Here is a 26,944-nt window from a genome sequence, read left to right as displayed (position 1 = left end):
TCTGGCACTCTGCGTTCTAACCAAAAGAGCCTGCTTGCCATAGCCTATACACAACATTACATCTCCCCATTTGAACAGATTTGCCCGCATGCCAGCATCACTGGCTCCTCACCTCTGCTTCTCAGAATCATTAGTGATCTTTAAAACTCAGCCCAGGTGGGGCCTTCAGTAAGAGGCCTTTCTTTCCTAATTCTTTGATTTCTCTTGACAAAAAAAGAAAAAAATAATTTTATTTGTGTTTACTCTGTATCCATTTGCCTGTGTATTTATTGTTCTCCCCCCTCCCCTCAGGAGTCTGTGCTCCTTAGAAGCAGGAACTGTTTCAATTCCTCTTGCGTAGCAATAGTAGGTGCTTAAGAAATGCTGGTTGAAAGAAATGGGATAATTATTGCAGAAACACCATTTCATTGCAGACTGCTCTGGGCAGCCTTTTCTGGGTTCATACTTGGAGCACTAAAGGCCCCTCTCACTCACTTCCTATCACTCCAACAAAGCCAATACTGGGGCCTAAAACTTCATAAAAACTGTATTTATCCTGGCCATGCACTGAGGAGATTGCCCCAGACACATGTGCCAAGAGGACAAAAAACAGGACAGCAAACTGGGCAGACATTGGATCCTCCTTGGAGAAGAGACAGAAAAAATATTGTTAGGGTTGGAGTTTGACATGCTGGGTAAAGTGTGCCCACATAGGAGGAGATGCTGCCCTAAGTGTGCTTTTGAAAGAGGTTGAGAATAGAAAATGGGGCTGTGTTAGAAACCTGGCATTCATCCTTTCCAGCTGGGCAGAGCACTACCACCACCATGCCAGCCATTTACCTGATGTGAAAGAGACACCATGTCAGCTGGAAGCAGAGCTGCGGCCGCCATTATTGATTGGGAAGGACTCATACAGCTCTGAGTTCCTGAGCCACCTAAATAGACTGGACACTGACCTCTGTGGTGGTTTAGCCATTGGGGGAAATCTTTGGTCATTTATCCTTACCATCTCTTAACTGGGAAGTAGGGGAGATGGCTGTATCATCTGGGTAGGGTCACAAGGGCTTGGCACCCTGTTTGCCTCAGTTTTCTCATTACCTTCTGGAGTTAAAATGGAATAATAATTGTGAAGCACTGAGCACAGTGCCTGGTAGATAGTAGACGCTATATGAGTGATAGCTATGAGGAGGAGAAGGAGGAGGAGGAGGAGGAGGAGGAGGAGGACGGGAGAAGGGGAAGGAGGGGGTGGAGAAGGGGAAGGAAGGGGAGGAGGAGGGGGAGGAGACAAACAGGCAGTCAGGCAGACACACAGGCAGACAGACAGACCGACAGGCAGGGCAGACAAGCAGGCAGACCGACAGACAGGAAGACAGGCAGACAGACAGACAGACAGACTGGCAGGCAGGGCAGACAGGCAGGAAGAAAGACAGGCAGACAGACAGACAGACAGGCAGGCAGGCAGGGCAGACAGGCAGGCAGACAGACAGAGAGGCAGACAGACAGACAGACAAACTGGCAGGCAGGGCAGACAGGCAGGCAGGCAGACAGGCAGACAGACGGACAGGCAGGCAGGCAGGGCAGACAGGCAGGCAGACAGACAGGCAGAAATAAAAATGTGAGCAGCAGTAAGGCATCTAGTACAAAGTGGCATGTCCACGAATCTGCATCCCTGAGCTCTGGCCCTGGCTTTGCCCCCAGGCTCACTTCCGGAGGCTGTGAGTTCACTCCATACCACTCACTCTGAGCCTCAGTTCCCCCACTTTAAGATGCAGGGACTGGCCCAGGAGCTCTCCCTGGAGGGAGGAGTGTCTCTATGCCTGGCTCTAATCTCTGACTCTCTGCCAGTGTGTGTCTGGGGTGGGGTGGGGGTGAGGGGCTGCCAGGCATCCAACCTCCCAGGAGGCTGCAAGCCCCTCCCACACCAGGGCCTAGGAGGAGAGGCAAAGAAGTGAAGGGAAGGACCCTGGTCCAGCAGGATGAAATCACAGGTGACAACTGCGGGTCATCTGTCATGAGGGAAATGATCACCTCCAACACCTTCTGCTGGAGTCTGTGATGGAAGATACCCAAGCCAAGCCAGAAGGAGGCTGGTGATACCCAATCTCCCATCAATATTGTAGCAGGCTGCGTCAGCCCCTGTGGGGCGCGGTGGGGTGGGGTGGGGGACTAGCCAGGGCTGGGGGGGAGGGGTGTGGAGAGCAGGGATGCAGCCAGGTGGAAGCCAGCAGTGGGGATGTGGCGGGGTTGGAAAGCTTGGGAGTGGGGGCTGGTGAATGGCCTCTCCTCCAACCAATGGCCAGTGACTGGGGCCCTCTACTGGCTCTTGCTTGATAGACTAATAGTGGCTGCCTCTGGCATTTATTACATTATAAGCTGGCCAGAGGGACAGCTCAGTGTTGCAGTGGATGGAGTGCTGGGCCTGGGTTAGGAGGACCTGAGTTCAAATTTGACCTCAGGCACTTATGAGCTGTGTGACCCCGGGCAAGTCACTTAACTGTGCCTCAGTTTCATCATCTGTAAAATGAGCTGGAAAAGGAAATGGCAAAACACTTGGGTATCCTTGCCAAGAAAACCCCAAATGGGGTCACAAAGAGTTAGATGTGATTGAAACCACTCAACAATAACCATTTTGTTCTTTGCGAGTCCTGCTGAGAGTGAGAGGTGGGCACTCCGATTCAGGCAGCCACCTAGACCACGAAGGGTGAGGCTGCCATCTAGGTGCCTTCTCACTTGGGGGGATGAAAGTGGGGAGACTAGACCTGTGATTTAATTGGTACAAGGAACTTCTAGTGTGGAAACTCCCTCTATGTCACAGAACAGCCCCTGCCCTGTAATCAAGAGTCTCCAAGCATCGCCTGGGGTGCTGAGAAGTTAAGTGGGCCCCACGGCCAGGATGTGTATGTCAAAAGCAATATCTGAACAGGACTTGAAGGCTCATGGTCGATTCTGCCATGCTGGCTCCCCACCTCCTCCCGTGCCAACCTCCTGGAACCAGTCCCTGGGCAGATGCACCAATTGTGTGGTCTGCAGATGCACGGAGGCATTTTTGCAGCCTGGACAAGATTGAAATATTGTGCCCCTGGGGGTAACTACTCCCTGGTGGTTTGAGGCTCCACCATAACCCATGCTATGAGGTTGGTTGGAACATTCACGCCAATGGGCTTGGATTTGCAGGCATCAAAGATATGATAATTTATAAAAATGAAGGTTAAAAAGTGGCCCTCATGAGAAAGCCACAACTAAGTCAGAATACCTGGGCCTTTGCTCATTCCCCTGATTCGGCCCCTACCCCCAGCCCCATAGTTAGGAGCCCTGTGCCTCAAACCTCGGCTTTGGGCCCCAATGAGTGTGTGTCACATGCCTGCCCTGGGCTTCCCTCAGTGACACCTCTCTCTTAGGGTTCCTCAAATGGCCAGCTGCGGGGCGGTGTGCTCTGGGATGACACCTTCTCCCCACCCCGATTCTTAGCCTCGGGGCTATCAGAGCAATACTTCCTCCTTACACTCGGGTTCCTAGTGCCCTTCTGTCCATTGTGCTCTCAAGAGTTGTTTCCTTTGCCTAAGCCTGCAGACAGCCTGTTATGGAAGGGTTGAAGGTCATTTTATCTTTCCTTGTAAAAGCTGGTGTACTTTTTACTCCTGAGCTATACCAACATGAGTTTTCCCCTCCTCTCTGTAAGATTTCTTCCCATCCTTGCAGTAGGAACCCTAGCAAAAAGCACTAGAAACCATGCCTATGGGAGACTTTTCAGCTGAGCCCTGGGCTCAGAAGGGGGCAGGGACAGGAGGCATTCACTGCCACCCTCCCCATCACACCCACGTTCCTTACCAGCTTCTGCACCTCCAGCAGGTACCGAGAGCAGTCATGGTGTCCATTATAGACTGCCAGATCCAGTGCGGTGTAGCCATCCCCATCCTGAAGGGCAGGATCCACCCGGTGGGAAATCAAGGTCTGGCAACACTGAAAAGAGACCATTGGGCAGAGTAAGAAGGGCATGGGCCTTGGCCACATCTAAATCCTTGCCCCACACCCATCTCTCCAGCCATTTCAGGTGTACAAGGCAATTTCCCCATAACTCTCCCATGAGACAGGTGGTATACATATTTGTTGTCGTTCAGTCATCTTTCAGTCATGTGTGACTCTTCATGACCCCATCTGTGGTTTTCTTGGCAGACATGCTAGAGTGATTTACCATTTCCTTCTCCAGCTCATTTTGCAAACAAGAAAACTGAGGCAAATGGAGTTAAGTGACTTGCCCAGGGTCACACAGCTATAAGTGTCTGAGGCCACATTTGAACTCAGGTCATCCTGACTTCACATCTGGCAGTCTATCAGCTGCACCACCTAGCTTCCCAGTACACATATTACTGTCCCCATTTGACAAGTACATATTGGCTTGGCCAGGATCACCCAGCTAGTGACTGTGGTTATTTGGAATTCAGACCCAGGCCTCCTGACTCCAAGCCTGCTTTCTGCTCTACCATCTACCTCCTAGAGATGCATGGGGAAGGACTACTTCTTCTCTGATCCTAGCTTACCATGTATTGCTCATTCCCTCCTTTAGGACTGAATGTCTTGTTTCATAGAATCCTAAAATATCAGATTAGAAGGAACACTGAGAAGCATATAGAGTAACTTGTAGCTGAAGGAGAATTCCTCCTCTGTCATGACTAAGTGTCACCTGCCCTCCCTGGAGCCCTCCAGTAATGAGGTACCCACCACTCAACGCAGCCCTTTCGACTTGGGAGTAGCTATAATTGTGAGGGTCTTTCCCCTGACATTAAAGCAAAACCTGTCTCTGCCAGGAGGATCACCCAGATCCTCACTCTGCTTTGTTCTGACCTTGGGAGCCACATAAGGACAATCGCTGGTCCACTGACACTGCTTGGGATACTTAAGAGAGAGATGGGTTCTGTGCATCTCCTCTCCTCCAGTCTAAGCATTCCCAGCTTCTCTAATAAGTTCTATTTCATCATCTCCTCTGCCTACATCATCCTGCTCACCCTCCCCTGGGTACATTCCAGCTTGTCAGCCTCCTTCCTAAAACAAGGCACCAGAATCACGTTCCCAAGGCTGAAAGCTGCCGTGTACTTGCCAGGGCAGAGGCCAACAGCACCAAGGGCAGAGGCCAGAGGCACCAAAGGCAGAGGCCAGAAGGAACAAGGGCAGAGGCCAGAGGCACCAGGGGCAGAGGCCAGCGGCACCAAGGGCGGAGGCCAGTGGCACCAAGGGCAGAGGCCCGAAGGACCATCACCCTCCTTGTCAGGGACCCTCAGTTGCTCTTCCTGCTACCCTCGGCTTTGGGGGTTGCTGGGACATACTGCCAACTCATAGAAAAACACCAAACCTTGCTCACAAGCACGATTGTCTACTCAGCCTGCCCCCATCTTGTACTTGGGAAATTCTTTTTTTAACCCTGTGAATAAGTGGACTCTAGAAATGTTGAGAAAACAGGACTGTCAAGATTGGGAAGCTGGTTATGGAGGGGAAGAGGGAGAGAAAGGAGGGCCAGGAAAGGTGGTGCCCTCAATGGAAAGAAGGGAACGGGAAGAAGGGATGGATTCAGAAGGAGATGTGCTCCCTCCTTACCTCCTCTTCTTGGCTTCCTTTAAGGTCCAACTCAAGCACCATCTTCTACAGGAAACCATTCCTTGTCCCCTGAGCTACTAGGGCCTCATTCTCCAAATTATCTGGTATCACGGATGTGTAGATAGATAGATAGATATCTCACATACACACACACACACACATTCTTTTTCTCCTCTCTTTTCTCTCATTCTCTCTCCTCTCTCTCTCTCTCTCTCTCTCTCTCTCTCTCTCTCTCTCTCTCTCTCTCTCTCTCTCTCTCTCTCTCTCTCTCTCTCCCTCTTTCTCTTTCCATGCTTCCCCTATAGAAAACAAGCTCCTTAAGGGCAAGGAGGATCTCAGTTGTGCCTTTCTGTCACCAGTACTTAGTATAGAATCTGGCATATAGAAGGGGTTTAATTAATGCTGGATCCAGGCCCTTCACCATCCTGGCCATCCCGCTCCCATCTCTCCAATGCCTTTCCTAAAATGGGATGCCCAGAACTGAACATAATACTCTGGCCAGGACAGAGCAGAGAACAATGCCCTGCCCCACTCCTGGATGCTCTGACTGCCTCCAGTGTCCCTTAATTCACCTTAGTTTTTTTAGCTACAAGTGGACCCTCTCAGTGGGTCTAAAACTCACTACACTCCACAGGTTTTTTTTTAAGCTGCTCTCTCTAGCAAGCCTTCCTCCTTCTTACACTTGTGAGGCTGACATTTGGAGCCTGTGTGTAAAACATTATATTTCTTCCTCTTCAATTTCATCTTACTAGATTTAGCCCATGTCCCTTCTTAAGCCTATGACAATCTTTTGGGATCAGGACTCTGTCCTCCAGTGAGCCAGCTCTCCCTCCCACCTTCATGCCATCGGTAGCTTTGCCAACATCCTGATCCCACGTCCTTCCCTTTTTCCAATGCCATATCTGACCGACTGCCATGGCTACCTGGGCAATGCTCAGATTGGGACTGGGGTGGGGGAGGCTTTTGAGGACTCCCACATCTTTCTAGGCAGTACTAGTCTGTGCCTTACCTCCAGGTGCCCATTCTCTGCTGCGTCATGGAGAGGGGTCCCTCCCCAGTGATCTCGGATTATCTGGGCGCCCATCAGAAGAAGCCGATCCAGAATGGGTGCATGACCACCTCTTGCTGCAAAGTGGAGCACTGTAGCTCCCTCATCATCTCGAGCCATCAGGCTGATGTCTGTGAATGTGACCTAAGGGGAAGGAGGAATGGGGATGAACAGAAGGAATCCCTTTTCTCCTAAACCCTCCTTTGAACTCTTGGCCATGCAGCCCTTTGGCACCATGGAGGCACAGTCCATCTGGTAACACAGACACTAAGAAAAGGCTTTTGTCGTGACCCATTCGATTCAACCATCAGGTCATCATTAGGGAGCAACCTGCTGGGCAGCTCCTGTGCTCAACCCCATTGCATGTGCTCAGAAAACTGACTTCCTCACTTTGAGTCTGGGCACAGAGCTCAGTCTTGCATGTAGCTCCTTCCCAAGTACCACATTTACATCTAATCACACGTGGCCCTTGTTCTAGTATCCCACACACAGGTTCACAGCAAACCCAGGGGTTTAAAAAAAGGCTCATTCCCAGCAATGCAGAAGAAGAGAGAGGGCCAGCCTCGGAGGAAGGATGATCTGGGTTCTCTGACACATCCTGGCTGTGTGACCTTGGGCTAGACACATCACCTCTGAGGGTCCTAGGCCACCCCCTGAGATTATCAGTTAAAGGACAGGTGACTATTTGCACAGGTAGATAAAGTCTCCTCCCCAGGGAGCTCCCTACGCTGACAATATCTTGGGTTGGGACCAATTTCAGATTTCCAAGGAACAACAGTGCCACCAAAGCCTAAATGAACCAATCATTGGTACAGAGTATTTAAGAATGCAAGCCCCTAGAGAGCTGGGACTGGTTTTTATCTTTCTTTGGATCCCCAGGGCTTAGCACAGTGTTCCTGAGAAGACTAATCCTCCCTCTGCAAACAGAGAGAGGAAACCCTCAGAGACCAGCTGGGAAGTGGAATCCAAAAGAGAGAGGAGTTTTTCCTCCTGCCCTGGGAGACACCAAGAGACCCTCACTGACATTTGGCATGGACACAAGGGTTGGGAGGAGAGGTTGAGGGTGCTTGGGGAGAGAGAGAGAAAGAGAGAGAGAGAGAGAGAGAGAGAGAGAGAGAGAGAGAGAGAGGCAGAGAAGACAGAGAGAGAGGCAGAGAGACAGACACATACACAGAGAGAAGAGAGACAGAGACAGAGACAGAAGACAGAGAGAGGCAGAGAGAGAGACAGAAGACAGAGAAAGACAGACACAGAGAGAGACAAAGACAGAGAGACAGAGACAGAGAAAGAGACAGAGGCAGAGAGAGAGACAGAGGCAGAGAGAGAGACAGAGAGAGACAGAGAGGCAGAGGGAGAGACAGAGAGGCAGAGGGAGAGACAGAGAGACACAGAGAGAGGAGAGAGAGACAGAAGACAGAGAGACAGACACAGAAAGAGTCAGACACTGAGAGAGACAAAGACAGAGAGACAGAGAGAGACAGAGGCAGAGAGAGAGACAGAGAGAGAGGCAGAGGGAGAGACAGAGAGACAGAGAGAGAGGAGAGACAGAGACAGAGACAGAGAAAGAGCCAGAGGGCAAGAGAAGGGCAAAGGAGATTTGTGTTGAGTGCAACCGGGTTCCCTTTGAACACTGGTGCCTTCCTTGCACATAGGCACAGGCAGACAGGAGTGTGGGCATATCTAAGTGGTGGGGAATCTTCCACCACCTAAAAATTCAAGTAGATGGCAAAATGTCACTCTTCCCCTTCCCTTTCTGTCCACTTAACGCTGGGCTGTAACCCAAAGTGTTTTCTGTTCTTAAAAGTTACTCACACCTTTTGTCTAATTGTTATTTTAAGACCAGCTTATTCTAGACAAAAAAAAAAAAGAAAAAAACTGGAATACATTCTGTCTGTTCCTGATTGTGCGATGATTACTAATAAAGGAGTGGCAGCGGAGAAAGACGGCAGGGAATGACTTGGAGATGTTCTTTTTAAGGATCGGGCAGGGTTTTATCCTGAGTGACATTATCAATGATTTTAGAGTATTAATATCTAATAAATTTCCTAGAGATGAGTAACACAGAGTCTGGGTGTCTTCCCCACCCCCTTCCCTCTGGACAAAGTGAGTCTGAGTCACGAGTGAGCCGTCTGAAGTGGAGGAAGGGAGGTTGGGCAGCAAAGACTCCCTCGGTGCCTCCGGGAGATTGACCGTTGTTCTTCCTGAAAGCGGATCCGCTCCTGAGTGGGGGAGGAGGTGCAGTGCAGATTTTGACTGAGGACAAATGAACCCAAGGACAGAGTTGGGAGGAAGGAGCTCTGACCACATTCGTAAGGCGGGCGCTGGGGAAGGAGGGAGCAGCTGGCTTGCCCGTGATGCAAACCCCCCTCAATCTGACCACCTCCTCCAAGGGCTACACGAACAGCTGAATGCTGTTGATGGATTGGCTGATTCACCTTCATCCCGGGACTCAGACACCTTACTGTGAGCACCATCCCCAGACGGGAAAGGCATCAGGGAGATCTCCCCCAGTGCAAATCACAGCTTGTCCCTGCCTTGTCATCCTGTGTGCCTCTTCTCCTTGCCCTCCCAGTAATCCTCCAGAAATGACTTACCCAGAAGACCTTGCTCTTCCTCTGGGTTTTCTCATCTGGTTTGGGAGCCAGTGCAGGCTTCAAGCTGTCTATTCTCTTGTTACCTGCCCACCTCTCCTCCTCCCTCATTCTTGTCTTTCTTGGCTACTTCTCTAACAAGCACCAAGCTGAACTGCACTGAAGCCTGCTGGGCCCCAGACAATACCCAATACTCAGAACCAGGCGAACCTGGCCCTGCTAGCCTCCCAGGTGGCCATCTGGTAGGGCCTTGCTTTTTTCAAGATTAAACCTCTTAAAGCCCCATGGAGAGGTTCTGTCACACACACAGTGGAGGAATGTGCTTTTGGACAGTGTTTCCCATAATTTACCTTCTCAAGATAAGTCCCCAAATTTATACAAGACAGAAGTTCACTGACATAGAATCTTTAACCCTCTGTGCTCTTAGAGCTGTCCAAAAATGGCATCGGCTGGCTTGAGAGATAGGGGGAAAGATCCCCCTCTTTGGAGGTCTTCAAGCAGAGGCTGCTGGGCAACATGTCCTGTGAGGAGGCCTTTATATCTGTGCTGGGGTCTACAACGGCCAAGGTCCCTTTCAACTCACATTTGGTGATTCTGGTTGTTGGAGGCTCTACTATAGTCTTCCTCCTCCTCCTCCTCCTTCTTCTTCTTCTTCCTCCTCCTCCTCCTTCTTCTTCCTTTCCCTTCCCTCTAGCCATGGGGAGCCCACTACTTCTCAAGGCAGCCCATCCTATCTGTAGATGGCTCTACTTATCAGGACAGTTTGTTCTCCCGACACTGAGCTGAGATCTCTCTCCCGCCCCCTCCACCCCCCAGGGCTCTGAGTTCTGTCCCTTGGCACTGAGCAGAGCAGAGTCTAATCCCTCTTCCACAGTTTCCCAGTGTTTTCTTAACTACTAGCATCTCTTCATCATAATTCTCCTTTTAAAACTTAGATCAGAGGACTCAGAGCTGGAAATGACCTTTGACATAATTCACTCATACATCTAGCCCAATCCCTCATTTTAGAGGGGGAGAAAGTGAGGCCTGGAGAGGGGCAGAGACTTAGCCAAGGTAAGTGGCAATGCAAACACTGGGCCCAACTCCAAGTTCAGCTCCTTTCCCACTGAGCCACTCTGCCCCTCAGATCACCCTCCTATCACCAAGTTTAATTCTCTTATTTTAGTGACAGGTGGAAGGGAACTCAGGGGCTAGCTAGCTCCATGCAAAGATGACCAACAATCCCCTCCACAACCTACCTAACAAATGGTCATGAAGCCTAACATTAGCATCCAAAATAATAAAGACAAATTTAAAATACCAGTGAAACAATTTGACCTGAAAGGGTTCTCATAATGAGGTGTGTGTGTGTGTGTGTGTGTGTGTGTGTGTGTGTGTGTGTGTGTGTAAAACTCTAGCCCGGCCCTACTAATCACCAAGGCTTCCTTTTGCCTCCCCCATTAACTGTACCTGTCCAAATAAGAGCCCTGGTGAGCTGCCCACATTCCCAGAACCAGGACCAGAACCCAGGTCTCTCCTACCTCCAAACCCATTGCCCTTCCCACGTTCCTAGGTCTCCAGGTTGCCAGGGGGTATGCTGGATAGAGAATTGGACGTGAAACCTGGAGCTGTTGTTGTTCAGTCATTTCTCAGCTGTGTCTGACTCTTCATGACTCCATTGGCAAAGATTCTGGAGTGGTTTGCCCTTTCCCTCTCCAGCTTGTTTTACAAATAAGGAAACTGAGGCAAATGGGGTTAAGTGATTTGCCCAGACTCACACAGCTTGGAAGTATCTGAGGCCAGAATATGAGTCTTCCTGACTCCAGGAGGGTCTGGGTTCAAACTCTGACTCTCACACTAGCTTTGCGACTCTCAGCAAATCATATCAACTGTAAAATGAGGGGGCTGGCGCCCTTTCCAGCTCTCAGCCTATGCTTCAGGATTGTCTCATGGCATGGTCTTAAGATCCCTTGCCAGCCTTGTGGCCCCCTGGTCATTGGAGTTAAAAGTCCATGATTTCCTCCAGTTCTCACTTTATCTCACATAGGGATCCAAAGCTTCCCTGCCACCCTTTCCCTCCTTTCCTCAGTGTCCCAAGCTGACCATTTCCTTACCAACCAGACCACAAGGGAATAGTGGCCACTTCGGGCAGCTGCATGCAGCACGGTCATGCCATCATGGGCCCGCAAGTGCACATCAGCCCCACAGTCCTTCACTAAGAACTGGACAATGTGTAAGTGGCCTTCCTGGCAGGCAAGGTAGAGAGGGGAGGCTCCGCTCTGGGTCTGCCTGTTCACACACCTGTATCAAGAGATGGGAGAGAAAAGGGAGAGTTGTCAAAAGATGTAGCCCTTCCACTAAAGTCCATGAAAACAAGCCTGGTGGAGGGGTCAGCTAAAGCCAGGAATTAGCTTGGCTAGGTCTGTTTTTCCATACCAGTCAGAAATCCTGCCAATTTTCCTTTCTGTTTGTTGCCTTTAAAAGGCTTAGCTGAACTGGACCAACCCTGGTATATGAATGTCATGGAACATTATTGCATTGTACAAAACAGAAAAAGGGAAGAATTCAGAGAAGCCTGGGAAGACTTACATGAACTGATACAGGGTAAAATAAGCAGAAGCAGGAAACAAAATCTATACAATGAATCCAACCATGTATATGGTAGGAACAAGACACCAAAACTGAATTTTGTGTCATTACAAGGACTAAGCTTGGCCCTGAAGGAAAAGATATAAAACTCTACTTCTGTCCTCTCACTAGAGAGATGGTGGATTCTGGGTGTGGACAGCATCCTATACTGTTACTGGGATGAGGGGTGTGCTGGTTAGTTTTGCTGAACTGCTTTTTTTCCCTTTCTCTTTTATTCTTTATTACAAGATCTGATTCTCTGGGTATGGGTGGGGGAATGGGATATAATACTTGGGGATGAAAATGTAAAAATATAAAATATATCAATAAAAAGAAATTTTAAAGAGAGAGGGATTACCCCTCCCCTCATAAAATTAATAAAAATGGGGAAATTCAATGTTGGAGACACTAGAGAAGTTGTGAGTTGGTCCAAACATTTTGAAAAACAATTGGGAATTATCTAATCCAGTCCAAGTATTTATTCAATGTCTACTACATGTAAAGCAAGGAGGCATTGTGGGATATTGGATAACGAGGCAGCCAAAGATCAGGATGCATTCAAGTCCCACTTCTGACACATACAAGCCATGCCATCGTAGGCAACTCATTTAACCTCCCAATGCCCAGGGTGGTTCTCTGTGAGCATAAGTTTACAGAAGAGTGAAGATCTGCAGCCAAGGAGGGAGTCTGCACACCAATAGTTTCCTCCCCTCAGGGAGCTTACAGTCTCCTGGCGGTGGGATGGAGCTTATGTTTTGTGCAAGAAAAGCTACAAAATTGCTTACATCCTCTGACCTAGCGATCCCATTTCTGGAACTATACCCCAAGGTTGCTAATGGCAAGAAGACTTTTATGTACAAAAAATATTTATGGCATCAAAAGCAGGAAACTGAAGCTCAGAGGCTGAGAATAGCAGAACAAAGAAGGGTGTGAATATAGGCTGCTGAAGGTGAAGGCAGAGCCTTGGGGTCAAGCTCAGTCACCCCTGTGGTGACCTTGAACAAGTATCTCCATTTCTCTGAACCTCAGCTTTCTCATCAGTAAAATGCGAGTGATATTTGTTCAACCACCTTCCAAGACTCTTGTGACGATCAAATAAAATAGTGTGTGCAAAGTGCTTTACGAGCTTTAAGGAGCTACAGAAATATCAGCTGTGATTACATTTCAAAAGCTGGCATGAATATGCACTCATGTTAATTCTCACTGCTCACTGCATTCTACATCTTCCTTCCCTTCATTCTTCACTTTCCTCCTCCTTCCCTTCCTTCCTTCTCTTCCTTCCTTCCTTCTTTCCTTGTTTTCTTCCTTTCTTCTTCTTTCCTCTCTTCCTTCCTCCAATCCTGGTGGGTACCTTCCTTCCTTCCTTCCTTCCTTCCTTCCTTCCTTCCTTCCTTCCTTCCTTCCTTCCTTTCTTCCCTTCTTCCTTTTTTTCCTTCCTTCCCTCCCTCCCTGCCTCCTTCCTTTCTCCCTTCCTTCCTTCCTTCCTTCCTTCCTTCCTTTTTTCCTTCCTTCATACAACAGATACCCAGGACACTATCAGGTCTACACTCAAAGCTTTTCCAGCTTGGAAGGATCCCCCAGCTTGATCCCCATTGGCAGCCTTGGAGAATCCAGGGTCCTCAAAAGAGGATGTCAATGGAGAATTAACTTAAGATTTTTATTCCACCGGTGTACAAAGGTATGTAACATTCACACACTAATGTGTAGATGCATGTAACACTATTACATTGATGAAAGGAATGTGTAGCATTATATCACTTGAGAATGTATATGTGTGTATGTATGTACATATTTTATTTTTATATAACACACTATTACAATAATGAATCATATGAAGCATTTTATGATGCACGGAGAACTGGGTTTGGAGTCAGAAAACCCAGGTTAAAAACCCAGCTCTACCATTTACACTCTGTAGTAGTGGGCACATTGTTGGCCCTCTCTGGACTTCAGTTAAAATGAAATGAGGTGATTGCACTAGATGGTCTCTGAAGTCTTTCTCAACTTTAAATCTTTTCCAGTGAATTTGTGATCTTCTCCTTCCTTCCAGAAAGTTGTGAGGAAGAGGGAGGGAGAGATAACACCAGAGAAGTGGGCTCTGGAGAACTGGTGGTGGGAAGCAAAGGGGAAGGAGGCGTAGAAGACAAACTTTTCTTTCACAGCCTAGAGGAATGGTTGTGGGATGCGGAGACCGATTCTGAGTCACTTGAAAGCATTTTCAGAGTCCCTTACTGTATGTGATTTGTGGGGTGTGTGTGTGTGTGTGTGTGTGTGTGTGTGTCTATGTGCTGGGATGGAGGCTAAGGTACTAGGAATGGGGGAAGCTAAGTGCACAAGGGAGAACTGAAGGAATGGAAGCTGGGCTTCTGGGAGGGTCACTTTGGTGCAGGGGAAGCAGCACTAGTGCTGGAGTCAGGAGATCCGGGTTCAATTGACCTGTGTTACCTTGAGTAGGTCACTTCTTGGACCTCCGCTTCCTCGGCTTTAAAGATGGCCTCTGAGGTCCTTTCCAGGCCTAGATTTAGGATTCTATGAACAAGCACCTCTGAGTAGCCCCAAAGCCTAGAACTGAGCAGGTCTACCTTTCACAGTTGTCTGAGAAAGTGATTTTTTAAGGAAGATTGTTCTCCTGTCCTGAAATTTGCATTGCAAGTTTTTCATTCTGTCAAACTCCCTCCCAAATCCCCCTCCTCCACCTCCAGGGCTGTTTAAATCCTGCTCTTCTCATCCCAGAGGAGATGGGGGTCATCCATTCAAAGGAACCATCTCTCCGTCTGTTCGTTTCGTGTGTGCCAACCTTCAGCCTAGAGAAGGGGCCGATTTTTTTTAAAGCCTTTCTGCTTCCCAAGTCACTCATTTTCCAGTCTTGATAATATTCATCAAGCATCCTACATCTCCGCACCTTCACATTTTTCAAAGGCTCGATGACTGACGTCTGATCCGGCTCTAAGTCTATGACTCCACTGTGAGTCACAACATCTAGCCCCTGGGGCATTTCAAGAAGGCCAGCACAGTGAAAGGAAGACTTTCCCTTGCTCTTTGTTTGCCCAAGAACCATTCATTTCATTTGAAGCCTTGGATCCCACCAGGGCATTGGAGGAGGGGTTGCCTGGCAACCACTGAGGAAAGATGCTACCTTACGCCAACGTCATAAGCCTTGCCAAGGCTGCTTCTGACCTCTAAAGCTGTACTGAAGTACCCCAGCTTCTTTGGAAAGGCTGTTGCATAGCGGATAAAAAGCTAGAGTTGGAGTCATGAAGACGAGTTCAAATCTCACCTCAGAGACTCAGTAGCTTTGGGCAAGTTACCTTATCTGTTTGTGAATCAATTTTCTCATCAGTAAAAGGAGCGGGAGAGGGTAGGATTTAACAGCCTCTAAATTCCCCGAGATCCTATAAACCTAGTTTACATCATTTTCCCTAAACCCAGGCCCCCTGGGATTGTCTCGTTCCTTCCAGCTCTCCACTAAATGATGCTTGCCCTAGTTAATCCTATTACCCACCAGGTCTGATCTCGCTCCGCTTTCTGCTCCTCTCCCATCCAGGACAAGGTGCAGGATCTCTCTACATAGATCTTTAGGACACAGCCCTGGGCCATGGGGTCACCCTTCCCATCGTCCCTTGGGGTTGCTCACCTATTGTCTGCAGCGACCAGCAGCTTCAGGCAGGTCAGATTCCCCTTGACTGCGGCATAGTGTATAGGAAGCGCTCCCTCCAGGGTCTCCAGGGAGACATCGCAGCCCTCTTGGACCAGCCACTCCACCAACACAGGGTGCCCAAATCGAGCAGCAAGGTGCAGTGGGGAGACCCCTGACACATCTTGATCCTGGAGAGATAGAGAGAGCAGGGTGTATATCCTTTATCAACACCAAGTAACTTGGGTTGAGTAGCTATTACCCCTCTAGGCAAGACTGGTCTTAATTTTAGTTGGTGGGGACCTAGAGAGTGTAGAGTGATTATGAGACAGTACTGGACAGATTCCTGTGCTCCCCAAAGAGCTACTCTCCATCTGGCCTGGATTCCCACCATTAGAGATTCATTTGTTCGGTTGGATTCCCCTGTAAAAATGCAAATTCTTTTGAGAGAGATGTACATTTTAAGCTTTGATATCAACTAGCACTCTGGGGGCAATTTTGACTGTTGGCTGAGAATAAAGCCCCACATGAATGGGACAAGGAATTGCATTTGAGAAAAAGTGCGACACTCAGGAGAAGGAAAGGGGACTGACAAGGGATATAGGAAGAAATAGAAAACAGCCTTAACCTCCTCCACAGTTTTGTGGAGGCTGACTGAATTTTAGATGATGAATGAGTGGCTAGTTTAGGCCGAGGAGACCCCGAAGAAGCATCCTGTGGATCATCCAAAGAGGCAGAGAAAAGGTTCAGCCATAACCCATGAAAGGCCCGTGACTCCCGGGGATGCCACCTTGCTTCCTCTTTTTTGGACCTCCATTTGCACAGAGCCCACTGATTTCTGATCACAGAGAATCACAAGATTTTACTGTGGGAAGAGATCTCAGGGTCTTTCTTAGTCTATCTCCAATGTGAACAGGGATTTCCTCAGTAACCTTGCCAAAAGGTGGCCCCCCACCATCGATGTGCTGATCTTCAATGACGGGAAACCCACTCCTCTTGCGTGCGAGGCATTACTCAACTTTGAGCAACTTGAATCCATAAGCTGTCCTTCCTGACAGCAAACCTGACTCTCTCGCTCTCTGCAACCATCCCCTTTCTCTGATCCCTAATACGGTTCTGAGGTTTGTCCTCTTGGGCCAAGCAGAAAAGGGCTAATCCTTCTTCCACACGCCAGTCGTTCAAATACTTGAAGGCGGCTCTCGAGTCATTCTTTATTCTTCTTGGCAAACTCAATATCACAAGTTCCTCCAATCGATCTTTATGAGGCATTCTCTCTAGGCCTCTCACTGTCCCAGCTGCCCTCGTCTGGGTGCTCCTGCAGCTCATCAACAGCCTTCCTAAAATCAGGCCTCCACAACTGAACACACTACAACATACGTGGTGCACTTGGCCACACCTGCGGAATAACATGGAAATGTGTGAAGCCAGCAAAGCCCTACCTGATCCTGCCGGGTTTCTGTGGCCTCCCTCTCTCCTGAATCTGCTTTGTGTTCATTTATCCATTTACCTGCTGCATTCCTTCAAGAGAATGTAAATAAGCTTCCTAAGGCCAGAGACCATTTTTCACATCTGTCTTTGTTTCCCAAGTATATCACTTGGCATGCTACACATTTTTGGATTTTTGTCATTTTTAAGAGAAAAAGCATAATTTGCTCTGAAACTCTGATTTCATTGATACAGTTAGTTGACCAGTAAGCATTTATCAATTACCCCCAAGTGCTAGGCACCTGACTAAGTGCCAGGAATACCAAGAAACTAAAAAACAATCCCTGGCCTCAAGGAGCTCACATCTTTAATGGGCAGGAGAATGCAGACATATTAGGTACATACAAGATGTATAGCATCCATACTAGGTACATACAAGATATATCGCATACGTACTAGGTATAGAGGAGTCAGAAACTAATGTCATATGGGAAGGAATTAGCCATTGAGAAGGGAGAAGCAGAGAAAAGGCATCCTCCAGAGGGGGAGATTTGAACTGAGTCTTGAAGAAGGCCATAGAAGATGGGGGGTGGGGGTTAGAAGGGAGAGCCTTCCAAGCATGGAGGGCAGCCAGTATGAAGGCCCAGAGATAGGAGATGTTCTGTCTGAAGCTCAGCAAGTAGGCCAGTGTTTCTGGACAGCAGAGACCCAGATAAAACATAAGAATACTGGAAAGGTAAAAAGGTAGCAAGTCATGAAAAGCTCTCAAAATCAAGCAGGAGTTTGTCATTGATCCTGGAAGTAATGGGGAGCCACTGGAGGTCTCTGAGCAGGAGGGGTGACATAGCTAGATCCACACTCTAGAAAAATCCCCTTAGCAGTTGAGCAGAGGCTGCGTTGTCAGGGAGAGAGCCTAGAGGCTGATTGGGAGGCTACTGCCTTAGTCCAGGTATAAGGTGATAAGGGCTTGACCTAGAGTCGTGACTGTGGAGTTGAGAAAAGGGGATAGGCACAGGAAATACTGTGAAGGTAAAAATGACGAGCCTTGGTGTTAGATTAGACTGGACTGGGTTGAATAGATGGGGTGAATGAAAGTGAAGAGTCAAGGACCGCTCCCCCTCTCCCCCGCCCCAGGTTGTGAGCCTGGGTAACTAAAAGGATGTGATAGTCATAGGGAAATTTGGAAGGAAAGAGAGAGCTCCGTTTTGGACATGGTGAGTCTGAGATGTCTGCAGGACGTCCCGTTCAAACTGTCCGAGAGGCAATGGGGGACAACGCTGATGGCTCCTTGGGTGAGACACTAAAGCTGGACGTATAAATCAGTGAGTCATTGGCATAGAAATCATCATCGAACCTTCTATTAGGTCTGAGGTCATCGAGTCAATAAGTCAGTCACCAGGCATTTATGAAGCACCTACTGAATACAAAGGTAATCAGGAAGCAGTCCCTGCTCTCAAGAAGTTCCCAATCTAATGAGGGAGATGCTTTCGAGCCAAAAGATGAGGGCCCAGGACAGAGCCTTGGGGGACACTCGAAGGGAGCAGACACATCATGGACACAGGACCAGAAGGGAGACAGAGGAGTAATTGAACATGCAGGAGGAGCAGCCAGAGAGAGCAGTGTCACGAGACCCAGAGAAGTGCAGGAGAGATTCCAGGAGAAGGTGGTTAATGGGGTCAAACACTGCAGAGAGAGGTCTAGAAAGACCAAGGCAAAGGATTCAATTGGACAATTAAGAGTCACTGGGAAATTGGGAGAGAGCCCTTTCAGGTGAATGATGAGAGGAAGCCCGATTCTGACGGGGTGGGGATTAGAAGACAGTGAGAAGAGAAGTGGATTCAAAGAGCATCCGTGGCTTCCTAAAGGAGCTTAGCCAGGAGTGAGAAGAGCGCTCCGGGCTGATCTCTGGTGGGAAAGATTAGAATAGGAGAACTCCTGCTGTGGAAATCCCTCCATTAACCTCATCTCTAAGTCTTAGAAATCCACCAAGGGCCCTGAGCAGTTAAGAAGCTCTCATTTGCTCACAATCAGCTTGTGTCTTAGGTGGGACTTGAACCTGAGGCTTCTGACTCTTCCAACCACCACAGTCATTTCTGACTCCCTGTGTCCCCATTTGGGGTTTTCTTGGCAGAGTTACTGAAGTGGCGCCATCTTCTCCAGCTCATTTTACAGATGAGGAAACTGAGGCAAGCAGGGTGAAGTGACTTGCCCAGGGTCACTCAGCTAGTTAGTATCTGAGACAGAATTTGAACTCAGGTCTTCCTGACTCCAGGTCCAGCTCCAGTGTGGCACCTAGCTGCCCACAGTAAACACAGTAAACACATAGTAAGCATGTGAGCTAAGCTGATTTGTTAACCAGGACGAGTGTATCTTTTCCCTCCGGGCCAAGCTTGGTCATTGTAATGGTGCAAGGTTAGTTTTGATATCTTGTTCCTACCACAAACATTATTGAATTCATTGTGTAGCAGTTCTCTTGTGTCCAGGATGAACACCAGGTTACGTCACCCTCAGATTCCATTAGCTTTTCTGGCCGTCATGTCCACTAGGTCCTCCCAGGTCTTTTACCTTTCGTGGGTCTGATTGGGACTGGTACCAGTCTCCTAATTTTCCTCCTGAGAAATCATTGTCAATTGTCATCTGTACCTTTGAAGGTTGGCCTCTGCAAAGCAGAGTCAAGGTAGCTAGAGGCAGGACAGCTTATTGTCCCCAAGCCTGAACCCTCTTCTTGCCCCAGTGTTCAATCCTTTTTTGCCATCAGAAGGACCTCTTGTGAACTGAGTGTTACCCCGCTCTGAATTGTCTAGGGAGCTGGATCTGGTCTCGCTGGTATCTTGGCTTTGGAATCAAGATACACCCCATTTTGCCACTGTCCTCTCACAGAGGCTGGAGCCCATACTGAACACCAATATTGCACTGTGGCTGCCAGTGTGATGCTCTTCTGGTCTCCTCTCAGGGCAGAGCGGGAAGGGTATCAAAATCTCTTCTGTGGGTACATGGGACATCCAGAAAACATGAGGTACTTGATAAATACTTAATGATTGGAGTTATCAAAATAAATGCTGAATTTCCTTCATAGAACCAAGGAACACTTAGAATGGGTGACACCAACTCCAAAAGTGGGAGGATTTCATTCTAGCCTAGAGCAGGATCCTCTTGCCTCCAAACTACTTATTTGACCATGCATAGATAAATTAACTAAACCGTCTCAAATGAAGGGATACCACTATGTCATCCCAGGGCCACCGGCGTCCTCAGTGACACTTCTTCGGAGTTATCTCTTCCTTTTATTCCGTCTACGACCTATTCACCCATTTCCCAAGAAAGCTTCCCCAAAAGATTTTTAAATGATCATAAAGCTTCTTTGTTTTAGGATTCTTTGGGACTCTAGACACACATAATGAGCAACACACACATGGCCAATGGGGTAAAAGTGGAGATTAGGTCAGAGCTTCTGCACCAGGAAAAGCCCTGAGCTCATTAAGCATTTAAAATCTCTTTGGTTTAGCCATCAGACACTTTAACGGAGTTGTTAACTGCAGCTAATATTGACAATTTTTTAGTTTGCTCACCCTTTAAAGGGTTTCCCTAGTCTGGCCCTACAAAAGGTATTGCTGGGACCCTGTCTGTCCCGCCATAATCATGAGATCACAATATGGGGAGGTTACATTTTGGGTATTTGGTGGTTAAGAAATTAGGTTTTATATAGCACTTATTGTAACATGCATAAAAAAACAGGAAAGTTGATGCATCTTAAAAAAATATATATTAAAGTCTCTACCAACTTCACTCTGTATTGCTTTATCCTAGTGTTCACAGATCTTTACAGAACAATCCGTTTCATCATTTCTTATGGCACTATGTTCACAGGCCAGAATTTGTTCAGCCAAGTGATGGGTACCCTCTTTCCTTTCCAGCGTTGCCCTCCCACACACATATACACATGTACACATACACACAGACGCACACACACAAAAGCCAGAGATGTAATGGACTAAAGAGACACATTTTTCGGTTGTGGCCAATATGGGAATTTGTTTTGCTTGACCACATACATTTTTAACGTGGATTTTTTTTTCCCCGAAATAAGTGTTTGTTAACTGGAAAAAAAAAAACCAACTTAAAAACACTATAGGAAATACATACTCTAAAACATTAGAGACTGAGCAACAGATTATAAGTCCAACTTGATCCCAAAATCTAGAGTACAATCATGAGAATTAGATCTGGAAAAGACCTTAGAATCTAACAATCCCACTTTACAGATAAGGTGATTGAAACCTAGAGACACACAGCCACTGAGTGATGGAGCTGGGATTTGAGTCTGGGTCTCCTGGATCTGTTGCCTACACCATATCGACATCATTCCAGATGGCTGAAGCATCCTAGATACGTTTCCCATTTACTCAGATTTTTTTTTTCTGAAATTTCAGCTAATATATTTTTGAGAGGGAAATGAGCAAGACTGCATAACAGGGAACATCGGCCACATGCAAATGCCACCCACACTCCTTTGCCTGCTTATCCTCTGGCTGGCTGCCCCTGCCCTCCCATCTCACTCCCTTGCTCCCTCAGGTACCTGAGCACAGTAGCCTCCTTCTCGGACGAGCCAGTGTAGCTCAGCCAGGTGGCCCATGGCGGCTGCATCGTGCACCGGAGTCGCCCTGTTCTTAGCCCGCTGATTCCCTGGAACCTTGACGTGCTCTATCAGGAACTTCAGGCACTCTAGCTGGCCTGCTCTGGAGGCGTGGTGCACCAGGCCAGCCCCCAGGGAGTCTGTGACAGTCTGGTCCAGGACGCCATTCTCAAAGAACTTCTTTAAAGTGGTCAAGTCCCCATACTTGGCTGCCAAAAGTGCCCTTTGATCGCCCATCCTGAGATACTCGCTCACTTTCCTGCAGATACCAGTGTTCCTCTAGGGAACTACTCATGCTCACAGTCACAGGGTCCTGTTTCCTGTGTGGACAGGAGCTTCCATCTCTGGTTACCTGATAAGGCTCTGTGGAGGGCAGGCAGATGGGAGGCAGCAGGCAAAGATAGGGAGGCTGCCGCTGCTGGAGACAACTGGAGGAGGGCTCCTTGGCAGGGCCTAAGCTCCAAAAAACACATGGGTTGTAACAACAATCCAGGACGTCCTGGAGCTAGAGAGCTTGGTGTTTACTTAGCTTGATTTTTGGCTGGACTGTTCTCTAAAGATGTGGGAAGGCAGCCTGGAGCCAGGATTGCCGGCTTCTAGCAAGCAAGGCAGAATCCATCACTCACCTAGCACCTATGAAGCCCCTACTATGTGCCAGTACTGTGCTAAATCCTGGGCACACTCAGCCCTTACCTGAGAGGCTCCTGCACCCTTCAGCATGCCCTGCACCCTATATGGTGTCTCTCGACTTTGCACAATGAGAAAACCTAGGGAAACTGAGACTATGCTTCATTCACAGTGAGGCATTGTGGTGTATTTACTGCACAGGAAACTGGACATGAAATCAGGAAGACCTGTATTCAAACCCTGCCAGCTCTAGATCTGTGTTCCCATGAATCCTCAGGTCAGTTGTACAACTTGGGACGGTTCACTTATGGATTACTCTTAAGTACAATTTCCCATTCTTTGTCTCTCTCAGCAACCTGTGGCCCTAAGCAGGCTGTAACCCATTGCCAAACAGGTATTTCGAGAGAAACATGTGAAGAATGGCACCAGAGATGAATGCCCCCTAAAGATGAACCAGTCATGGAGGGAATGGGAGAGCCAAAGGATAGCCTATGCGCTTCCCCCCTTGGTATCCACGTCAAGAGGTCTATCCGGAGGAAAGTCCTGGCACATTGGGAGGTGCCCCTGTGTAGGGTGTGTGACAGGACCCGAATATGACTCTCATGAGGAAAAGGAAGGATGGGATGCAATCTGAGTATTTAGAAGAAGTAACCACATCAGGGAGATCCCATATTCATATATTCAGGTGTGGGCATCTGGTTTGGGAGTACATAAAGATGAGTGGAAAGAGACTCAGGGGTTCCAGGTTGTGAATCCCGAATCTGACACTGCGATCACCAGTGTGACCTTGGGAAGGCTACCTAACCTCTCTGGGCCTCGGCTTCTTCATCTGTAAATTAGGGGTAATCACTGTAGTATTTCCCGCTGGTATGGGTTGTTTTTTAAACTGAGATCATGTCCATAAAGCGCTTTGTAAACCATCAAGCCTTAAAGCACAGCCTAAACAGCACCTTCCATCACCATTACTGATTTACAAGCCTGTGTGATGCTTAAAGTTTCGAGAGACATAGTTTCTGGGTAATTTAATCATTTGATAGTAAGGCCAGTACATTCTTAATAAGGGTCATTTGGCCCTCTCTCTTAGACCGAGGAGAATCGTGGCTCACAGTTTATGTAATCTTCACCCTTGGGCAGAGAAAATTATCTCTTGGGCTATCTAGACGAAAGGATCTGTCTCCACCCAAGCTTGAGTAGAACCCAATGGGCTTCCCCACCCCAGATTAAATTCCTTGCAAGGCTGTGTGGAGTCTGACCAAAATGGAGGACAGTTAATGTAGTCTCAATAAATCTCATTATCAGTGATTTCCTTTAAAAAAACAACTTAAAGTCAGGACTTTGGTGGGGGGGGGGGGTGGAGGGGGGGGTGTGTGTTCTGAATCTCCTCAAGATATTGGTTTTTAATAATCATTACTCTCACCTGCTAATTTCTCTACACTGGCTCTCAAGTAGATGATCATCTTCCAAGTGAAGGATCAGCCTATTAAGGAGGACTCTGGCAATAATCTTACCAGCAATGATTAAGAGCAAGAACCCACTGTGATTGTTACAGGATAATCTATTTCCTCTTCCTTTATAAAGATGGACAATGGAGGCATCCTTGAACTCCTGGGGGACAACCTCCTCTTGACATACAACCAGGAAAATTTCAGTCAGCTTCTGTATGAGCAATGGAGCCCCTGCCTCATAAATCTCAGCTGGAATAGAATCAGCACCAGGCGCTTTGCCACATGAAAGGAGCCTAATGGCATTCAAAACCTCTTCTTCAGTTGGAAATTTAACTAGAGGGATTGATTTCAACCTGAGGTATATGGTCAATGGCTTCAGCATTGATTGACAATGGTCTATTGAGAATGCTATGGAAGTGTACAGCCCAACCCTCCAGGACCATATCCTTATTACTAATCAATATGGCTCCAACAGCACTGAGTAGTTGAGATGCAGCACAGGTCTTTGGCCCATAAATAGCCTTCAGGGCATCATCAAAGCACTTTGGACTGTTACTATCAGCATAAAAATGAATTTCATCTGCCTTCTTATTGAGCCAAGAATCCTGCATCTTTCTAAGCTTTACTTGCGTTTTACTTTTATTGGAGTTAAACACTGCCCTCTAAGAGATGGATGAACCATCCTGCTGGTAAACCCTATGGAGTTCTTGTTTTTCGCAGCTTCTGAATTTCCCTATCATCTTCATCAAACCAATCTTGATGTTTGTGAGTGTTCTGGCCCAGATGAGTAAATGTGATGCTGTTCACCAAATCTCTGAAAGGCATAACCCGTACCATTTTACCATTTTTATCTACCTCAAAGTCCTGTAGCAACAGGTAAATGATGAAGTAGCAGGTCTGGATAAACTGGGAGCTGTAGTCACAGCCCTGCACACAGACAGCCCAGGATGTAGGGTCATCTCACTGGACTGAAGCAGCAGTGGGGTTTGGCAGCCCCCTGGGTGTCTGAGCAGCATTTTCTGCTCCACTGTTGCCACATGAAAGGAGCCTAATGGCATTCAAAGCCTCCACTGTTGCTCCACTGTGTGTTGGCTCAGCTTTCCAAGTTAGCAACAAACTGTTCCCACTGGGAGAGGCACTCTAACCTGTTAACATTAAGTCTTATGGTAGTCATCTTGCATTGGGGTCACCACTTTTGTCGAATGTGAATGTTTAGCATGGGAAAGGATAAGTCTATGATCAGTCCAGCACTCTGTACTGCACAGTGCCTTTATCCCTCTCACATCCTACTTCTTTTCCATACAATGACATAGTCTATTAAATGTCAGTGTTTGCTGTGAGGGTCCATCCGTGAAGATTTATTGCACTTAGGTAAATGTAAGACAGTATTAGTGATGAGGTCATGAAACACACAAGTCTTTAGTAGTGACCGTTGCTGTTCCTATTTCCAGATCCATTCCTCCCAAGGACTCCCTGCCATGTCTGATAGTCTGTGCCTACTCCGGCATTAAAGTCACTCAGAATTATAAGGTTGTCCTCTTTTAGCACACTGATGATGAGGGTCTCCAGGTCTTCATAAAATTTTTCCTTGACCTCATCAGAGTCTGTCATAGTAGGAAAAGGCGCACTGCTGATGGTGGCATGGTGCTTTCCTGCAAGTGACAATTGCATTGCCATGAGCCTGTCATTCACTCCTCTTGGGAGGCATATAAGCTTGTTGTGCTAGATTAGTTTTGATTGCAAAACCTACACCAGATTTATGATGCTCCCCTTCTCTGTAGCCACTCCAGAAAAATGTATCCGGCTCCGACTTCAGTAAGCTGGCCTTCATTTGCCTGTCTTCTTTCACTCAGGGCTGCTATTTAGATACAATACCTGCCGAGTTCTCTTGCAAGAGCTGTTCATCTTTCAGGTCTACTGGGTTTCTTGACCATAAGTGTGGGCACATTCCATGTATGTGGTTCCATGATGGAATCATCTTCACAAAAGTTTTTGTACATTTTTGGGGGGTGTTTCGACTGTGGTGTTGTGTTAAGTAGGCCAGGGTTAGGTGAAGCAGACATTTTAGGCACCTTTTCTAGCCCCTTCCTTATGGCAGGTGAGCAGTGCAGTCCTTTAAAAGGCTGCTCAGAGACCCCGGGGACTGCCAAAGCCCACTGCTGCTTCAGTCCAGTGAGAAGATGACCCTGGATTGCCTGTTTGCAGGATTGTGACTACAGCTCCCAGTGTATTCAAACCTGCTGATTCATCATTTGTTTGTTAGGTAGGGAAAAATGGTAAAATGGTATGGGTGATAATTCACATGTAAGTTGTACTTAAGTGAGGCAGAGTTGCACAAAGTCATCAGCCTCATTCTCCCTTCCAGAGTCACTGAAATCCAGTAGCAAGACAAAAGTCAGGAATGGTGATGGCTTGGGATGCAGTGGATGACCATGTCTTCAATGTCAAACCAAGCTCTAATCTAAGTGCGCCACAGCGCCTGCTTCAGCTGCCTTCGTGGCCACTGCAACAAATTGTTTTCATCTGTCCATTTCAGCAGGGGAGAGCTTCACAGGCTTCATAGGCTCAGGTTAGACACCCGCATAACTCCCTGATGGGTTTGAGGCTCCTTGGCTACCTTCATTCTGGTTTAGCCCATCTGCTGAAACGGTTTACTAGGGTATGACCACTGCTGCAATGCTATATGGCCTCTCGGAGCCACAGGTGAGATTTGGGTGAATCAAGTAAACACCTAAGGGGAAAGCAGCCCTGAAAAACAGCTTGGTAGCCCTCATACCAGAGGTACCAGTCTTCCCTGAACACCCTGTACCACTCTCTAGCTTTTCTTCTCTAGCTCTATGGGGAATAGCATCCTGTCCAGAATCTCTATGATGGAAATAACAGTGGGACTAAGTCAGGTATTTTCCCAAAAAACTATAAATACAGGACTCCATGTATTTTCATGGGCTGTCTCCCGTGCCTGGAATTTTCTCCCTCCTCACCTCGGCCACCTTGTTTCCCAGGCTCCTTCAAATCTTAGCTAAAATCCTACCTTCTACAAGAAGTCCTTCTCCACCCTCCTACTGTTAGAGCCTTCCCTCCAAGATCACCTACAACCTAGCCCATCTGTATCTTGAACGTACCTCGTTGTCTGCATAGTTTTGCCTTTCTTTGTGCCTCCAATGGTTAGCCCAGCCAGGGCACATAGTGGGTACTTAATAAATGCTCTACATAAACCTAACATACCAAAGTAATGCAGACTCTACCTAACATAAAGCGTCAACATGCAACATCTCAGCACTTGAAGAGGGACAATGGTAAGGGGATCAAGCACTGGAACCAGGAAACCTGAATTCTTATCTCCTGGTGGCCAGGAGTCAGCTTCTC

General features: G+C 47.8%; 1 protein-coding gene across 1 annotated transcript in view; it reads right to left on the bottom strand.

The window, feature by feature from the left end:
- The window catches only part of ESPNL (espin like), a 34,846-nt gene extending 13,103 nt beyond the window's left edge, over positions 1 to 21,743 (bottom strand). The window contains exons 1-6 of the mRNA XM_036755828.1: positions 21,450 to 21,743; positions 15,449 to 15,639; positions 11,301 to 11,487; positions 6,578 to 6,760; positions 3,808 to 3,939; positions 475 to 622 (exon numbers count right to left, since the gene is read on the bottom strand). Of these exons, the coding sequence (XP_036611723.1) occupies positions 475 to 622; positions 3,808 to 3,939; positions 6,578 to 6,760; positions 11,301 to 11,487; positions 15,449 to 15,639; positions 21,450 to 21,743 (1,135 nt within the window). The remainder of the gene's footprint in view (positions 1 to 474; positions 623 to 3,807; positions 3,940 to 6,577; positions 6,761 to 11,300; positions 11,488 to 15,448; positions 15,640 to 21,449) is intronic.
- Positions 21,744 to 26,944: the final 5,201 nt, after the last annotated feature.

This window comes from Trichosurus vulpecula, chromosome 4, assembly GCF_011100635.1.
Source record: "Trichosurus vulpecula isolate mTriVul1 chromosome 4, mTriVul1.pri, whole genome shotgun sequence".
NCBI classification, from domain to species: Eukaryota; Metazoa; Chordata; class Mammalia; order Diprotodontia; family Phalangeridae; genus Trichosurus; species Trichosurus vulpecula.
This window is presented reverse-complemented; position numbering and strand designations above follow the sequence as displayed.